This window comes from Acipenser ruthenus, chromosome 6 (assembly GCF_902713425.1).
Source record: "Acipenser ruthenus chromosome 6, fAciRut3.2 maternal haplotype, whole genome shotgun sequence".
NCBI lineage: Eukaryota > Metazoa > Chordata > Actinopteri > Acipenseriformes > Acipenseridae > Acipenser > Acipenser ruthenus.
The window spans coordinates 17,200,554-17,220,185 of record NC_081194.1 but is presented as its reverse complement, the minus strand read 5'-3'; the positions used below and the strand labels follow the sequence as shown (position 1 = coordinate 17,220,185).

The 19,632-nt window shown below is 35.9% G+C and overlaps 1 protein-coding gene across 7 annotated transcripts in view; it reads right to left on the bottom strand.

Annotated features, from left to right (window-relative positions):
- LOC117411386 (receptor-type tyrosine-protein phosphatase kappa) overlaps positions 1 to 19,632 on the bottom strand; it is a 158,552-nt gene that overhangs the window by 54,970 nt on the left and 83,950 nt on the right. For all 7 annotated transcript variants that reach the window (XM_034018818.3, XM_034018819.3, XM_034018822.3 and 4 more), the window contains exon 7: positions 18,398 to 18,691. In XM_034018818.3, the coding sequence (XP_033874709.3) occupies positions 18,398 to 18,691 (294 nt within the window). The remainder of the gene's footprint in view (positions 1 to 18,397; positions 18,692 to 19,632) is intronic.

The window sequence follows — 19,632 nt, the reverse complement described above, 5'->3', positions numbered from 1 at the left end:
CGGCTTGAAAAATGATTGCCTCTCCACAAGTGCTAGCTTTCTATCAAACCTTTTTTTTTTTTTTTTAAATTATATAAAGCTCATACTTCATACCTGTGTGAAGTAATTAATTCCAAACTGATTGATTTTATTACAAGAACATATCCAAATTTGTATAGCATTAAAATAACTGCATTAACAAAATGAATGATTAAATATATTACTTCTAGTAACAATTTATTTAGTTCTAAAAAATTGTTTCATAAAAATCTATTTTTCACAGCACCAATAATGTTTATCACGTTGTATATTGTACAGCTACAGGTTTTGTACTGTACCCAATACGAGCTCCCACGGTGGGATGTTTAATATAATGGAAATAAGGAACGCACAATAAGTAGTATTCCACATTAAAGCGGAAATCAGTTTCTCTTTATTTGCTAACCCCGTCTGCCTCCCACTTTGGAAATCACTAAATCGCGCAGTTTAAAAACCACAGCATGGAAGATATGGCAGGACACACATGGTCTTCCTTTATTTATTTTTTTAAGTGGTCATCAGAATTAAGCCACATAGGATTAGATAATGTTGGTCTGCGACACACATGACTGAATAATGTCTCTTGTTTTTACCTTCATATCTTGACTACGCTTGACTCTGTTTTGCTTAATTTTTATTTCAAAACAGACGTGACAAATTGTTAATTACTCCTTGTCGATCCGAATTGCATTTCATTCTTGCAATCGCCTAGTTTATCGTTGTGCTTTTGTTATTTTCACATGTTTAACACAGTTGTCGTGACGGATGTTCTTTTCAGCATAAAATACCCAGAATGGAGTATACACTGACAGCAAGTCCATCATTTATAATCTCCTTGATTTGTAGGAAAAAAAAAAACTAATCTTAAATCCAGTCTTTAAATTAGTTGTGGTTAGTTCTCTTCATTAGGATGCAGACACAGCTTAACAACTACTAATTAACATTTAGAGATTTGGAAAATAAAACCCAAAAAGTTAAAAGCCCTAGCTATATATAATCAGTTCTTGGGATCTAAACATCCCACATAGTTTTATATGTCAACACACCAATGAACGGACAACAGTGCCTTTATAACACATTCTTTCATGTTATGCATCCCAAAGCAACACCATCTCACATGTATTTTCAGCATAAAGGATGCATTGATACTGGGACTGAGCTTTGCATAAAAACCTTGACATTCTCTGTTGGGAGTTACTAAAACTGGCCTAGTTGATGGGTACATTTAGCATTATACGCTGGATTATGTTAAACCTTTAAACATATGCTGTTTCTATGTTGTCTGAAATCTAACTTCAGTGACTACACAATCCAGAATGGACTCTACACGAACAGCCAATAACAAATATTCACAATGGCAACCACATGTGTTTTCTCACAAAAGCTGTTGGGGGGGGGGGGGGGGGGGTGGCAGTGGAGTTGCTCACAGGCACTGTAATATTCATGTAGTATAACCATCTGCCCCTCTCAAAATCAAAAACTAACCTTTTCAAGGATGAAAAAACAATGGAACATTGCCCGAGCTAATTCATTGCATCTAAGGTTAAATACTCTTCATTATGCTACCAATACTATTTATATGAGTCATTTGTTTTTTACACTAAAGAACAAGAGATAAGATAATGTCAGGAGGCCATTTAGTTTTATAAAGATTGTTCTGTCAGGATTGCAGACTTTGCCACCACTCTCTTTGTAATCTGTGGGTATTTCTGTTCTACAGACCAGTATTTTATTCCTTTCTATATTTAGAACTTGTCTTCCTTACAACTTTCAAAGGGTTTTGAAGCATTACAATTCCCCCCCCACCCAGTATGTTGATAAAGTACAGTACAGCCTACAGTACCTCCAGTATAAGGTTGCAGAATAGATTTCTGCAATATTAATCTGAATTTTGTTTATTGCCAAAACAGTGTTTGACATTATTTTGCTTGTGTAAATTACCTGCAAGTGCCTAGAATGGCAGATTACTGGCATTATTCTGTTGTGTGGAAGTAATTATGCAAGTAAAGGTGTCAGTTTCACATCGTATGCAAATTAGCCACATGGTTTTCTGAATGTCCTTTACTCTACCATAAGCACCTGTACAAATTACATGTATAATGTACTGGTTCATTTTTTAGTATGGCAATTTGTGCATGCATTTGAAATTCATAAAATAAGGCTACCATATGTGGTAGGTGAATAAAAATACTAACCATTATGTTTTCTAATCTCATAAGAACAGAATGTATGTATTTGTTTTTTTTAATAAAACTTCCCATTATGTGTATAATTTAATGTTGATTTCTTCCCCAGCACAATGTTAAATCATCTTTGCAATTGAAGCAATGCTCAGCTGCTACAAGGAATACTGTGGTTAGTGAAAGTGCTTTAAATACCAGGAAATGTTGACAAATCTAGCCATCCATTTTTAACTTGATTATAGTCACCTTTCACATTCACAGACAAGTATCAATAAATCAATTCTACAAGACTATGTGAGGAAATAAAAGGAGAAGTAGTGAATTACTACGCCTCTGTACACCTCTTAGTTTCCAGTTGGGAAATGACATGGCATACAAGTGCCTATTCTGGGTGAATGTCAATTATCCATATAGCTACTGTTACACAAGTAAATCTCATTACCAAGGAGGTCAAGATTTTTAGCGACCATCTCAATGTACAGACAGATTTTTTTTTCTGTATTTTAGTTACAGGCTATATTTTTCCAGCCTTCATGCTGTTGCAAGATGCATTGATTTCAGCAGGATAAGAGTTTTAGAAATATTTCTAAGCCATTCTAACATTGTTCAGGATGTCACAAATGTTCTAAAATGTTCTATCCTTTAACAAAGCTTGTGATTAATGTAACATTTGTTTGATTTTTTTCATCTATACTTTGAATATTTTCTTTCATTCATGTTTGTCTTCAGGCTTTACATTTTGTATGGCAAAATGTGTGGGGATTTTCAAATAACTGTAATGTTCCGATTTGCCTTACATCAAAGGATTTATAAAACTGCAGTGTGGAAGATGGAAATGTCTCTGATGAAAGTATCAATTTAAAAAGGGTTACATATAAATACCACATTTATTAGATTGAAATCTTATGTGAAAAACGTTCTTCCACTAGGAATGCTTTTTAGTACTCAAGTGGGTCACTGATTTGAATATCTGTAGAATCCCTGCATGCAGAGCACACACTATACTGTTCACATCTATATGTGCAACATTGTAGTCACAAAAAATTAATTTACATTTTCTTTCAAATGCCTTTTTGTTATAACTCATTTATTAAACCAATTTATGTATTTATTACCTGTACCCATAGTAAAGCATCACTCCACTCAAAAGAAGATACACAAAATCTCAAATAGCCATAATATCATAAACAATCTACATGGTGTTAAATATCTTATTGATCTCTTCTTTATCCTTAAATGTGCACATTAAAAAGGCTCCAACCTATTTGACAAATGGGATTTAAGCAAGCCTATCAAAACAGCTGAAGTCAGATTCAAGTGGGCTGCAATGTCTTTCATTGTTTGTAAACTTATACAGCTGGTTTCACAGACCTCGATTACCACTCTTTGGGCCATCCACCATCCATTTTAAAATGCAGCAGGTCACTGAAATGTTGTATACTTTCATACAATTGTATTGTAAACTGAAAATGCATTTTGTACAGTAGAGGGAAAACTTGTTTTAGCCTCCAACCACCGTATTTACTGCATGCTAATTTATCCCTTCTCAGCATGAGATTTCAAGGTTGACACTCATCTAATTTTATGCTTACTTTCACACTTTCAAATAATTTCCATTGTGTATTTGTTTGCAGCAAACTAGGGTACTCTGGCCATGGTACCTTATATGGAGCAGATGACGGTCAAATAAGGCTATGTCCACACTACATAAATGATCGAGAACTGTACTCAAACGTTCTAATTAATCCAGTTCCAAGCACCCATACAGAAGTATCGTTTCATGTTTATGTCAGGCTTAATGCATACAAACACCATTAAAACAGTTTGGTTACAGTTCCTAGCAGTGTAATGGACAGCAGGACTTAATACAATAGTATACCATCATGCACTGTATTTTACGTTTAAAAGAATGTCTCACATTAATAAAGGTGCTGTAACAGGGGAGATCTGTGCTGGCTATCTGGCGCATGCATCATCCTGCAGGGGGAGGTCGAGAGCCTTATAAGTTCTGCCTGTCAATCAGGGTGTGTTGTCTTTCCCTTTCTCCGAGTGGTTAAGAGGTGGGGGGGGAACCTGTTATTCATTCGGGTGGCCATAACAGGGGAAACTCAGTGACGCTGGGTTCGGAAGCCGGTGTAAATAAAAACCGAGGCAAGAACTTCAGCAACTTCGACCAGCAAACACAGCCGATATTAAATAAGAGAAGGCCACCCCAGTGTATAGTGAATGGCAGAGCATAGGTTGGAGACCCCGGCTGACCAGTTTAGCCACAGTGGGGGACGCACCTTTAGTTTGTAGTTTTATTACTGTGTTTTAATTTTCCCTTTTTCTTACACCAGTTGTTTTCATTATTGTTTAATTACCTGCGCGTGCTGCATCAATCAAGTGCAACCCCTTTATCATCATTGGTATTGGTGAATAGCAGAACCAGTGCCATCTGGCGGATAATAAAAGAAACAAAGAGGATGATAATAAAACTGGGCACCACAGGAGGTGTTTCAATTACAACCTTCTGTCTCCCGTGTCAGTGAATACCCACACCCTTTCACAGGTGCATATTGATAAAACACAATATATTACAGCAAACACACACACGGATATATGTTGGGCATGAAGTTTGAGTTTTATTTTTGAGCATTCGACTTCTCGTTTTGAGTCTATTGTCTCCATTAAACTCTGTTAAAAGCTGTTAATTACAAAACTTTTTATAAACAGAGCTGACAAATTATGTTAATTGCTCATTCCTGATCCTACTTTTAACTCGCATTCCATTCTTGCAGTCGCCTAAATTAAATCGTTGCTCTTTTGTTATTTTTTCCCCCACTAGTTTAATAGAGAGATAACTTGACAGATTTTATTTTCAGCATAAAATACCCAGTACAGTGTACACTGATCGCAAGTCTTCAGCGCATGTTGAGGTGGTCTCTAGTACGGTATTAAGCTCTATGTAGCGTAGATGCTAACCAGATTTAGCCGGTTTTAAAGCACCTAATACAGGGCCTACGAGAATGTGGCAGAACAAACAAACAAAAAATATCTTTGGACAGGTGTTTAAATCATTCCACTCATTCGTCCAGTGATTTGAACTGCCCCATATGGCATGAAAAAACTCATTACATAATATATACTGTAGATGCTGTGTGAAGAGCAGCCTTTGAAGTTAGTCTGTCAGTCTGGTTACAGAAATATTGGGATGAGACCCAACATACAGAAATACACTGGCTTATTAAAAAGATACAATTCATTTTATCATCAATTTTCTTTAATAGAATGTTAACACAGTAAGTACACAGTATGTAAAGTAAATGTGACACTGTAGACATACATGTATGTAATGATTGGTATGTAACAAAGTACATTGTAATTATTATACTTTCTGAAAGAAAATGCAGATTGTTTCCTATTTTTCTGCGGCATCTCACAAGATACAATTTTCCAACAAGATTGAAATGATACAAGATGTAGGTCTTTTTTTAAAAATGATAATTTGCTTTCCTTTATATTACGTGCACTGTTCTGCTCTGTGGAAGCATTGACTGTTTGCAAAATGTCTCAATTTAAATGAGCCATGTGCTTCTCCGAGCACAACACAGGTCAGCATTGCAGCCTTACTGAATACCTTTTATGAAAAATGCAGTTTTCTTGTTGTTTTCTGTTTTATATTTGTGTCTACATTATCATCCCTAGTGATGGCAGGTTATATTTGTATATTTATTCCATAGCAGAAATAGTGAAACAATATCACAAAGGATCTTACAGATAATTTACACAATATCATATGCCCATGTGCATTACACACATGGGCACATTTTTTAATTCAGTTACATTTCATAAGTTAATTTGAAAGGATATCAATTTAGCTGCTGCTGAAAAGGAAATATGTGCTTTGCATGCCCAACATTATAGCATTAATACTTTAAATACCAAATGCATCACATTGGTCTGGTATGCATTAGAAGCCAAAACTATTTATTGTGGAATTAATCAAAAAATTGTTCAGAATTTGGATATGAACTGGGTCAGATTCCCTTTAGTGATTGCACAAAAAGCAGCAAACTTGAATTCCATTCTCAAGTCAGCATACAGATAGCAAGGAAGAAATGGCCGAGTACACAAGCTCAACAAGCGACACAAATTCATTCCGTTTCAGTTTTGAAATTCAAATTGAGCTGCCTGTGGAGAAGCTGATAAGCACTCTAGCAGAGTAGAAAGTCAACACAGGCCCTAAGATCTAGCACAGGTGGATTATGTGTAATGAAGTAAAAGGAATAAATATCATTAAGGATGCACAAATCCATCACAGCTTCCGACCAAGCAAGCAAAACAAAGCACAATGCATAGGCAGAGTTATGAATAAATCAAAGAGTAAAGAATGGTACATTTACAACCATGTGCTGCTTATTTAGGAAATAAAGAGACATGAAGAAATACACACAAGTCAGAAGGTGGCAAATACCAATTAACTGGTAAGGAATCGGGTATGTCGATATGGAAACTTGTATTTGCTTCAGTTGATACATTTTTGAGCAATTATTTTACTTGACACAAAATAAAGAAAGAATTGCAGAATGCACAAGTCAAGTAACCACAGTACAATCTCTCCATCTTAACTCCCTCTCCATCAGGACCTGTATCATATCAGACACGTCCCCTATCAGACAGGCAAACTTAGAATATATTTCTCTGAACTTCTGCCCTTTGTGGATATTCTTCAAGCGTCTACACAACTACACTATAAAACACTGTAATAATGTCCCTGCAACTCTTAATTGTTACGTTTCTCATTTCATTGAAAAAATAAGAAGGACAATTGAATTCTGGACAACCTTCTTTCTTCCATTGTAAACTTACAAAACTTCTTGAGTACAAAACTGTTAGAATTTGGTCAAACTTTGGGACAGAACTAATCCAAAATTTAAAAGAAAAAAATCATTTTAGTATGTACCACAGGGGCAAATGAAGTTGAATTGAGCGTTTTAACCCTTTCAAGGGTCATGCGCAGACTCAAGTTATGACAAGTCAAAAGTGTGTGCATTTTCTTAAATTCCCCTGACCCCCCCCCCCACCCCTTCAGAACTGTAACCACCAGAAATTAAATTTGTCACAGTTCATGATATTAGAGGATCCTCTAATGTTAGCACACATTTCCTGTGCAGCACACAAGAAAGTATAGAAGGCACTGGAGCGTCAGCAAGCACCGGTTATTTTCCTCATATGTTTAAAACTTTGAATGACAAATGGCACAGAAAGACAGCACCACACAGTTACATTAAAATACAAATCATTGTTAAATGGTGGAAAAAAAGAGCCGGTGATTTGATTTGTTATTGTATTCCCTCAGGTTTGCAAATATCTGCACAATTAATTCAAATACATCTCAAATTTGTTTTTCATACAGTACATCTTACCATACAAAAAGCTCCTTTTTGACCCTTTCAAGGGCGAGCACGAATATTTCGGGCAACGGAACATTTCTCAAGGCTGAGCCTAAATATTTCGGGCCCTGGTGTTTCACAGCACTGCCTGGATTGTTTATCAATTGCATCATTTAAAATGTTGCTGTAAGGTAATGTGTGTACCGATAGGCTTAAAACAAACAAACAAACAAACAAAGACTTAAGGGAAGGCTCAATGAACCTTGAACCTGGATGTATTTGTGGTGAAAACAGAGCTAATTTTGTAAAATGGAATTCGGCAATTATTGGATTATTAAACACTTCATTTTTTATTATTGTTACTAGCTTAAATACATGTTCCTAAACACAGATATTATGCTAGGAAATTATACCGTTAAGAAACATCTCGTTCTCTGCCTGGTCTGAGGCACGTGTTCACACTATGATGCCGATAAGGCTCAATTACCAACACAATTCAGATTTATGAATCAGACGAATATGTTAATGAGAAAATTGGTCTCTAAAGGGCACGTTATTCTAATGGCACAATGAGTGATGTTTTTTGATGGTTTTTATGCATCACCCGATGAAATATGGTCGTGTTAAACACTTACTGGCACGATAAAGGAGACAGTTGTATGCAGGTGATCGTGCATCTGATACTATTTATAAGAAAGCTGCATATTATATTAACCATGAAAGTAATGAAATGCGTCAAACTTTGGGGGCCTACACGTTTTGTGTTTTATTAACATTCTGTTGATGAGATACATTTCCTGGTATTACCTTGCCTGTCACTCCTAAAAGTCATTAAACAGTATTGAGTTTTTTAAAATCCTCAAATCCGAAAAGTCAACTGTCTGAAATGTTATTGTAGAAGAGAAATGAGGACTTCTTTTTTTTATTCTGTATATCTAAAACCTGAAGGTGCATTGCAATGTCAGCAATATTGGAAAGTTGTAAATGTCAGAAACAGGGCTTTAGCAGGGTCATGAGGTGGGATTCCAGCCATCAGTTACAAATTACATTTCAAGAAAAAGGGGTCAGTTACTAATCCTTGCTTTGGCTACACAAGTGTCCATTCCATACAGAAACTCAAGTGTTCACTGCAATTTAGGTTTGTAACTTTTTTATGAATTGATTTTTTTTTCTGTACCTATCATCTCCAAACAAACAAATCAATATAGTGGAAATAGGCAATTCAGAGCTCATATACCATCCCAAAGAGAATCTTATATTTGTCTACCTACTGCATCATTGGATAGATGTACACACAGCAAATAATTGTATTAAGCCCATCTTGCTCTTCTGTCACCTTTGATACATGCATATAAACATAGTATAATAGCTTTGGCATAACTTGGCAACAGATGCTACCAGATGATCCAGTACCAGTACTTGAGAACACAAAAGCCCAATGTTTCCCACAATATCCATGGTTTTCAAAATGGTCCCAACTTCCTTCAGGCTAATGATTTTTTTGCAGATAAATCAACTGCATTAAATCATAGCGGAAAACAAACACACTGTTGTGCTTAAAAGATCAATTCCCTTGGACTCTCCCATCTGTAATTCCCTATTAACTTCCATTGACTTATTCTGAATGATATACTGGTATAGACCCACTCCAAAACAAGTATAAAAATGTGTTCAGTTCCTTTGACCTATATCTTAAACTAAAATTATAAATTGTGGACTTGCAATTCCTTATTGTAAAAGGCATGTAATCAAAGTGTTAAACTTTTTATAATTAACACTTTCTATGAGTTGGAGTGTATTCTTGTTACTACTAATATAGATTCCAAAAATAAATGGTGGGGAAGTGATGGTAGTCAGAGTACACACATTGTGTAGAACTGCTACATGGTGAGCTCCACGCTGCAGGCACAAATTTCAGAAAACTGTGAAACTAAGTGAACACATGCAATACCTCAACCTGGGACCTTTGTTTTATTACAGCCCCTGCTAGAATTTGGTACAATTATTATTTTTTTACATTGAAGGGGTTCATACTAGATTTGTAAAACATACCAATGGAGCCTTATTTCAGTACTGTTAGTTTAAAAAAAAAAAAAGCCCGCCCAAGGACATGACCACATTGTTCTGCAAGACCCAGATATCCTTATACTGTGAGAAAATCTCAAGCTTAAATATGAAGTCATGCTAGTCCTAGACATGTTAAATATTGTTCCTTTAGTTCTCATAAGCCTGTAGTATATCAAAATAATATTTTAATGCCAGCCATAGCATTCTTATCTGGGAATTAACAATGTAGTCAAAATGGTTTGTCTGCTTACACGATTTAAAATGTACCCCCCCCCCCCCCCCCCCCATTCTGATTAACTATAAAACTTTCTGGTAAATACAGCAGCCGCAACCTACTTTCAACAATGCACAAGTGTGATTGCTTTCTAATACTGTGTTACCCCCATTAAACCATAGTGAATCTTGGTTGTTTGTTAATTTCCTCATTTAATAAGATTAAATCAAATCCCTTTAGTGCTGTATAAGCACAAGGTTTGCTGAGCAAGTGTTGTGCTGTATGATTAATAACCCACTTTTCATTCCTATCTCCTGATTGGTTTGGGGTAAACGTTCGCTAATTTTACTAATCTTCTCTCATGCAAAGTTTGTACCACTTCTTTCAAAATGTTATTATATATATTAATGCTACCAAACTAGAAATAACCTATCACAATGTAAATCTGAGAACACTGCACTCATCCTATTGTTTCTTGCTGGTTTGGAAAAAATAAAATCAACGTTACTGGGGGAAATTTCAGCAACTGCACCACCACAGCTGTTAAAAGCTCTTTAGGTGGTTTACAAAACTGAAATCTTTTACAGCCAAATGGGGTCACCAAAAGTGGTTGAAAATACAATAAATGATTGAATGCCAATGAACTGTAAAAATTCAAATATAAAAGATACCATTACAATTACATTGTAATTGCAATTACAGATCGCACAATTACAATTGTAATTGACCTTACGTCTGCTTTAGGCATTGCAAATACACCCTGCACAAATGCTGTTAAATGCCAATAGACTGCCAGGGTATGACTGCAATCATATCACATCAAGGTGGGGCTCTGCAAATGTTAAAAGATAGAGACCTACATTATCTTCACAGAGGAAAAAAAAAAAAAAAAAAAAAAAAAAACCACGTGGCTGTTTAAATATTTATCAAAGTGTGTTCACGGGTTTCAGGATTATTAATGAATAGCATTTTTCGATTAACTGAAAGTAAAGTGTCAGGAAAAATAAATTTCAGAATATATAGATTCCGGTGTTAAAAGGACAAATACCTTGGAAGCATTCAAATAAATATTACAACTGACTGAAGTAAGCAAATAGCAGATTGTTATCTGTAAATGAATATTACAAGTTCTGGAACCTGAGGCAACATTTCAAAGTTATTTTTAATGGTCTGATACAATAAAACCCTGTTTAGACTCAGACGGCTGAGGTGTTTTTTTTGTTGTGTAAATGCAGTCGGCCCAGGTCCAGCCATCCTAAAAGTGGCTGGCTCCAGAGGGGGGCTCTGCGATAGCTTTGGTCTGTCTTTTGTTCTACTGTGAAGGCAGAGGTCCCTGAGACAGCTCACGTTTGGTGTGTATACTCGTGAGTAACACCTCCATTGTAGCCATCAAACAGGCACAGACAACAGCAACAGGATGTTTGAATTGTTATTTGGACAACAACCAAAAAATAACTTTGGACAGAACGCTGAGGAGAGACAGAGGCAGAGGATTCCAAAATACAAACAGAAGTTTATATATGTGCTATAATGAAGACATTTAATTAAATGTGGGCTACATGTGAAATGTTATATGAAACGTTGACAGAAACAAACAAACATACATATCTACAAATTAACCTGTGATCGTATTTTGATATGGTTTCCTTCATTTTTAGACCTGCATATAGCACTTGTTTAATTATATGCATCACGGCACTAACATTTGTACAATTTGAAAAATAAAGCCGCAAGCTTGTGGAAGTTTAATCAATTTAAATGTCTAGGCTTTATTTTTCAAAGTGTATCATCGTAAGTGCTGTGATGTAAATACGGTTACCAGACATCGCAGGAAAACTAGGACTGTCCCAGTTTTTAGCCTTAAAGGTTGAAGGTTAATGGTTACATTTCTATTTCAGGGAACCAGGGTTATGATAATAACCTAACGTTCCCTTTCAAGTACGAAATGTAACCATTATTGAATGGGTGAGTATACCAAAGCCGTCGCAAGGGCATGATTGCAGAATGACCGGAATGCTACAAGGCTGCCTTGTGCGTCACCATTTCGGTACCCCAGTAACAAGTAGCTAGGTTGAAGAAATTGAGGGAGAAACACACCTCTATGCTTGTAAGGGTCGACATTCAATACTGTAGTGTTTCAGCCAATCGGAGTGCTGCATTTCTGTTCTTTCCTGAAATTCCCTTTCTAAAAATGCATAAACACAGCGCACTGCCATCAAGACTACAGTGACAGCCAAATAATCCACAACAATAAAAGCTACAAATAACCCTATTTGAAATACAGACTTAACACTAGGGGGGAAAGCTAGCTCAAATATTTTTATGCTGGTTCCATTTCTAATCATTTTACTCTCCCAATCACTACAACTAATCATTACTCATCCCCTAAGCATGGTGTATAAACAAACTTTTTTTGTTTGGTTACACGTGACAACACAGGCAGCTCAAAAAAGAAATCAATAACAATAATAAACACACTTGTGGCAAGATAAATGACGAGACCCAAGGTGGAGTATCCATGTCACCAGAAGCCTGAGAGACAATTACAGGCTTTTTATTGCACACCTTGGTGTACTTTATTTGTTATAATTAGTTGTAACCATTTACAGTAGCTTGAAAAGTAGCACTTATGACCAATTCCCTTCCCTTTTTTTGTAATGCTTTTGTTTTGCACTAAACTTTTGTTTTTGTGAAGTCTGTTTGGTTACCGTAGTAAATTGAACTTTCATATTTGTGTTGCATTAAACACCTGTCTTTGCTTCCCAGTATACCGTAATGTTGTCTAGTTGCTGTACTGGTATTTGATGAATTTTCCTGTTTTCTCCATTTTCTTCTAGTCACGCTTTTACTGTTTTCTTTTCTATATCACTCAGCGTCTTTTCTTGTGGAAGCATTTTCCTGATTCTCAACGAACACGTCTGTTTTCATCAGTAACATCTTTTCTGCCAGTTTGTGTGCAGTTTGGGTCTGGGGGTAACTTACCTTCTTATTTTCAGGGGGTAAGATGCAACATTACCTTCAAGACATGAGCAATCTCGATAAATACCATCTTTAATAGTAAAGGAATAGGCATTAAAAAAAAAAAAAGAGTCTTCCATTTTAACTGCAGTGTTACTTTGAACTACTGTACAAATAAAATCGGAGACAACAGCTGTTCTTATTCACTTTATTGACCACAGCCAATATGACTTTGAAGATAAGCACAGAAACAGTTCATTCATAATATAGATAGAGAGATAGATAAAGCACAGAAACAAATCAAAACATTTAACATTAAATTCTTAACTCAGTGAATATGTTAACTTCAATACGAAGCTATACAGATAAATAAAATAAGGAAATGCATTAATAAGTAATAAAACAGTTTGTTTAATACTATAGGCACCCTTTTTTTAGCGGTTGTCTCCGACGATGGTTCCAGTTGGATTTGTAGTTTGACTGGGGTGTTTACGCTTCAACCTGATTAGCTTCGAATTTATTTTATTCTTACTGTGCTTGGCTGCAAGACAACGGGGCTAGTCAGAGTTTGGATAATGTTTTGTTGGGAGGGTTTTTATTGTGCACAGTTTCCTAGTAACCGACAACATTCTATTCTGGGAGATGTAGTTGTTAGTGGAAGTTTTAGGGTAGGCAGACAAGCTGTGTAGCAAAATTGCTAAGCACATTTTTACAGATTTATTAAAACTGATTGCGTATTTGCGATTTTTTAATGAGTCAAAACAGCAGGTATGCAGCTTATCTGGACCGCTGCATGCAAGTGCACTCTTACGAAGATGAGATTTAGCAAATCAAAAGGTACTGGGCTGGTCCCAGCCCTGGTCTGTGTTCAAGTGTAAACGGGTGGCTCAAGTGATAAGTATCTTCTAATCTGATCAACTCTGAGCCAGTTCAGGTCAGAGTTGTAAGTGTAAACACAGTATAATTAAAACACAGAAAATACAAGTGGCTTACAAGTGGGATTTGTAGTATTTTGTTATTTATTTTTTTAATTGCATATTCATAATATTATTGAAAAGACACAAAATACAAAAGCCAAAGTCATTACTGAAAGTTGGGCAATTTTGGAATGTCAATCAGAAAGAAAACAAGTTTAAATAATGCATTAGCAGGAGCTCATGTTTGAGCATTCCAGTGTGGGATTGTCAGTGTGTACTCCAACACTCTATGATTTATCTTCATCAGCCACAGACAGAAAATTACCAGACTCCAATTACTTTGCTTCCCATGTTCAACAAAAGAATAAATGTCAGCCATACCACAGGAGATGGTTTAAAAACACCCGAGGTAAAGAAAGTAATCTACTGTTCTGACATTCACTGCCTGAAAGTCATCTACATTAACAACCATTCAAAGTTGTTTAGCTCAAACCTATTGCTTTTTATTTCCCCTTTGTCAGAAATGGCAATATCAATTCAAATTTAACTTCCAAAATTAACTCCAAAAAGAGACCGACAAGGGTGTACTTCAATCCGAGCACAACACACAATTTCTGATTCTATCACACTTAAAATGATTGATTTGAATTTCAATTGTCTTTGCTTGGAGTCGATTCAGCAAAACCATACAGAAACAACCCAAGCAGCTATTGGATCTTCTTCATTGCCTTCTGTTGTGACCCACCTTCGCTTTTAAATGTGCATGTGTAAACCTTTCTTGTGAATTACTGAAACAAACTTTACTTCAGAAAAAAAAATCTTGGAGGAAACACTTACTGGTTTGTTATAATTTAAATTATTTATTCATAATCAATTCCAAAAGGCCCAATTCAAACGTCTCCATCGCTGCAAACCACCATACCCGCAACAGAAGTTACCAAGCTGCTGAACTCTTGAGGCATTCAAAATCAGCAAGTTTCTGATCGTACAACTCACCGTGCACTTCTCAGGTCATGTCTTCACTGGATGGGCTACTGGGGACGGCTTTGTAAAATCATAAATTGAGGTATATACAAAAAAAAACACACCACATCTCTGATCTATTCTGACAGCAAACATTTCCTACAACTACATTTCTTTAAGGATCAAAGTTAAAGTATTTTTTTGTGGTTTTTAATAAATCCGCCAGAATTTAGGAAAAGTCAAAGACATTCATAACCCAAGATATAAATGTGTGAAGTTATGACATGGTTCAGAACTCGACATGAACGTTCATTGTTACAAAAAACAAGTTTGAAAAAAATGACACTGCTATTTCAATTTCACTGCTTTATAAAAAAGTTTTATACACCCCAATTCGACAATTATTCTCAACAGAAAACAAACACAAGAACAATAACCTAGCGTTACAGACCTCCCTATAAAAGTTTACAACAAACACGTTCTATTACCCTTGCTGTCTGTATATTTTTTAAACACATTGCCGTCTCTTGAAAAATATGTTGAAAAAAAATGTTGCTGCGATATGGACAACACGGGATACAGCAAATGTAAAAGTAATGTGTCTCTTATCAACAATGCAGGGGTTCTGTAACCCTTTTGCTAGAGAAAAATGCATGCCATGCATATTTAAATTGTTTCTTAAACCTAAACTGAAAATGAAAGTTTGACATGGTGTGGACCAGTATTAGCTGGAAACAACTCAAATAAATCACTGCTAGAGGAAGCAAACTTCTTTAATAGATTTTCTTGCTCCAGGGCCGATTAAAATTGATAAAGGTTGAAAAAGTCAATAAAACAGGGAGCCATTTGTTTTCAACTGAGTGAAAACAGAACAAATCTCCTAGACAGGTATGTTTCATTTCAGCAAGAATGTTTGTCAAATAACTTGGAAGATACCCTTCAAAGTTCTAAAATCCTGCTTGTGGCAATTAGCCAGACCACATACTCCATCAAACAACTCAAATGTGTGCATGGGGACATAAATGAATAACAGGTTGAACTGTTGACCTTCCTATAGCTGCATTGTCATTATAACCCAATTATTAAATAGAAGAGCAACAAGCTGTTTAATTTAAAACAGTTCTCCGAAATTCAGCCAGTAAACACTTTTAGTCAATCTTTATATGCAATTGGCAATATAATGGTCAGTTTTTAAAGTCTCTCACCTACTGCCAATATAACATTTTATAAATGTAAATTTCTCACCCTGCAGGCTCTTCGCACGATATGCAGTTGAAATATGCATTTCTCCATGTTATTGTTGTTTATTCTTCCTGTTAATTTGAAATGGTCAGTCAAGCCAACAACCTCTTTACATCCACTGAGAGGATGTTAATGAGCTACTGAACCCTGGGAGGTATGGCCCAGTCTGGACACACCACCGGGACTCGGGCGAGTAAAAAAGCCAATGCAATGTGAGCCCCTGGACTACATCAGCAACTCTAACCAGCAAACTCCTGATTGCATGACTCACCCTGTACGCCATGAAGTAGAGCTTTTATTACCTGAACCAGGAGTAACTACATTAAAATAAAAATAAAAGCAAAAAGCAGTATTAAGATCATTTAACCCTACCGGGTTATGGATACACATTTAACAGGCAGTTCAACAGGGATGAGCCTTCAGCATCCACATTGGGTTCAGCTTTTTAAAGCCATTAATAGCAGTATAAAACAATCTATTTACCTGGTCAATATGATGGTCCTTTGCTGCTTTTTCAAGGTCAGTCACACCACTTCCTATGTATGTATTATTGAAATAAAACATCATTCCGTGTGCATGACAGATCATATCTCTGTGTTTGCATTTCAGTCCTTGGATTTCAGTTAATGCATTAAATACTCACTGACTGTGTCTACATTCATTTATAAAACCCATTAAAACTTGCTTGTGAGCACTGCTTTATTACACATTAAAATAAAAAAAAAGACAAAAGCAGTTTAAAGTTCACCCAGGAGGCCAAAATATTTAAATTGTAGCTCCAACAACACATAGCTATTTAAAACCAAAGACAAAGATTGCTGTACTCAGGGTTAGGTAAATATCAAATCACATTGAGAATCAAAGAAACTGTTCAATAGTTTCTTGTGAAATCTTAAGTTCACTGCACATTCTATCTGGTTAGACTGTTTCCACACGTTACCAAGGAGATATAGCAGCCATCTGCTCAATATTATTCATATTAAAGTCACTACACACCATATCTACCAAATGTTAATGCAGCATTTGCCTACTTTTGTGCATAAAGCGTAAATTGCTTTAGTAAATAGTTTCATAGCTGGTTTTAAGGCTTTCTTTTTAAATTGACTTAAAAGGTTAAGATCTTGTTTAACTGTTACAATAAGAGGAATACAGCAGGCCTTTTTACTCTCAATACATCACAGGCTTGTGGGTTATGGGAAGAGTAGTTGCCCCCTGGGTACAGCTCTAGATCTCTTACACCTAGGGTTCCCACCTCTGATTTACAAAAAAAGCATGACACCAGAGTCATTTGTACAAAAAATAATTAAATAAATCATATACCTTGATGACATTTAATGTCCCGGGAAGTCTTACAGATTTCCCTTGACAGCTGCCTCAAAAAGAGAACAATCCAGGCAAAACCAGAACGGGTGGCAACCCTACTTACACCAGTTAGCCATGGCACTGTGCAAAACAAGAAGGAGGTGGTAGCAAGGCAATGGTTTTCAATGAACCTTCAGTTGTTACACCAAGGCAGTTTTTAAACAGCTCCAATTCAAGTTCTGCACATAGCTGCTATGAAAACTGACAAGATAAATGGTCAAGGACAACCATGGCCTTTCAAAAGCTATGCAAGTTAATTACTATGTCATCACAAACGTAAACTATTACTTGTGCAAGTACTGATATACAGTAAATATAAAGCTGAAGCATATTCAAAAAAATATTTGGCAGCATTTACAAGAGAAAAAAAAATTGAACACTTTAGGATCCCTCCCATTTACACCAGAAACAAATAGGTTTTCTCTTTACAAACTCTAGAAACTACTTTCATCATGTTTCTAGATATTGATGTGAACCAATGGGATATGCCATACCAACCTTGAGCATAAAGTTGACAAACTAGACCCCACCACCACCGAAACAAAAACACACAACTTAGTCAATTGAAACCCATTCTAAACATTGTCTAATAAATGGCTTGGGGATAGATGTATAGCATCTTAACAGGTAAAATGCATTCTATGTACCAATTAACAAAAGTCTGGTATACATTCTTGCAGACATAATAACCACTTTCCATATTACTTCCCAAACAGAACTCCTTGGACACACATTTCCTAGAAATGTTGGATATTACATTGGTTTCTGCATATAGTTTGCTTAAATATGACAGTTGTAATGTTTGCGATATAATAGCTGCTGTTATTTTGTATTTTACTATGCTAATCCTTCAGGCATGATAATGCCACAACAAAAATAAATGATTACAGCCTAAGGGTAAACAGCTAATAAATTACATATTTCTGACCCAATATTCCTGGATTTACCATTTTAAAAGATCTATACGTTTGTCAGTTAAAGCCACTGTGCCACAAAACAAAAGACAGTACTAGACTGCACACAAAGCAGTTTGCGCTAATTAATAATGCAAATGTACACAGAGGGAAAAGAAAGAAAGGCCATGCTAAATTTACTTACCTGCGCATTTTGTCCTCGTGATGAGAGGGGGGCCTGACTGACCAGTACCTCCTTCCCCAGGTCTGGTCAGCAGGACTCTAATCTCATACTCTGTGTCTGGGTCCAAGTGCCACAGTTTGTAGTTGGGGGAATTCACAGCATGGGTTTCAATCCACGACCCCGACGTCATTCGGTACTCCACTTCTTTCAATATAATAGGCCCATCTCCAAAAATAGAGTTGGCATTCAACTGGATAAGAAGATATGTAGGTCCGACACCAAGCAGCTGAGGAGGGGCTATGGGTCGAGGAGGTTCTGTTGAAGAAAACGATAAGACTTACTATAAGAAATACTGTATATGGGATGTGAATGGATTCATCCAATTACCAATAGGTTGTTTAATTTAAATGTTAAAAAAAAGCACAAGTTCACAAAAGCCAAGAATATAACAGTAGTGGATATTGAAGCCTCATGTCTGGTCAAGAGTAAAACTTGAACAAAAATCAGTCCTCAAGACTTAGACATTTTTCTACATATTGGGGAAAATAGTACCCATATTGCAAAGCTTCTGCTACATCGTGAAAACAATATTTACCATAGTTTTCAAAGTATAACACACATCCATTTACACATTATTGAGAATGATGATTTACACATTGAGAATTACAAGCAGATGACCATGTTTCCTAGGTGATCAATCAAAGACATTTCTTTGGATTAGTTACCCCTTTACTATGCAGTGGATTGTGGGATACTAGAAGAGTAATGGGTGCATTTGGCTAAACTTCCAGAACAAATTGGGATATAATGCTGAACTTAGACCCTAGTTCTCACCAGTCTCTTGTATCGTTTTATTGACTTTTATAATAGCCTATAATAATGTACATTAAACAGTGTCAACAATTGGTGTGAAAGATATTTCTTAAACAGTTAACAAAATACATCAACCAAATTAATTTAATTTCTTTAAAAAGTTTGATTATACCTGTATGAAGATACAGCTGTATAGACATGACTGATTGTTGTGACTATTTTGCAAGCCTGAATAAAAATTGTCACTTAACAGACCTGTAAAGTATTTAAGAAAAGTTTCACAATTTAAATATAATGGTTTCTTGAATCTTAGCAAAAAACTGAGATAGTGTTTTGATTACATAACCTCATCTTAATGTAAAATCTAATACACTGGGCGGTCTTTAAAACACTAGGAAATCATTCTTTTTTAATGCTTTATTTAATTACACCAGCAACATTAG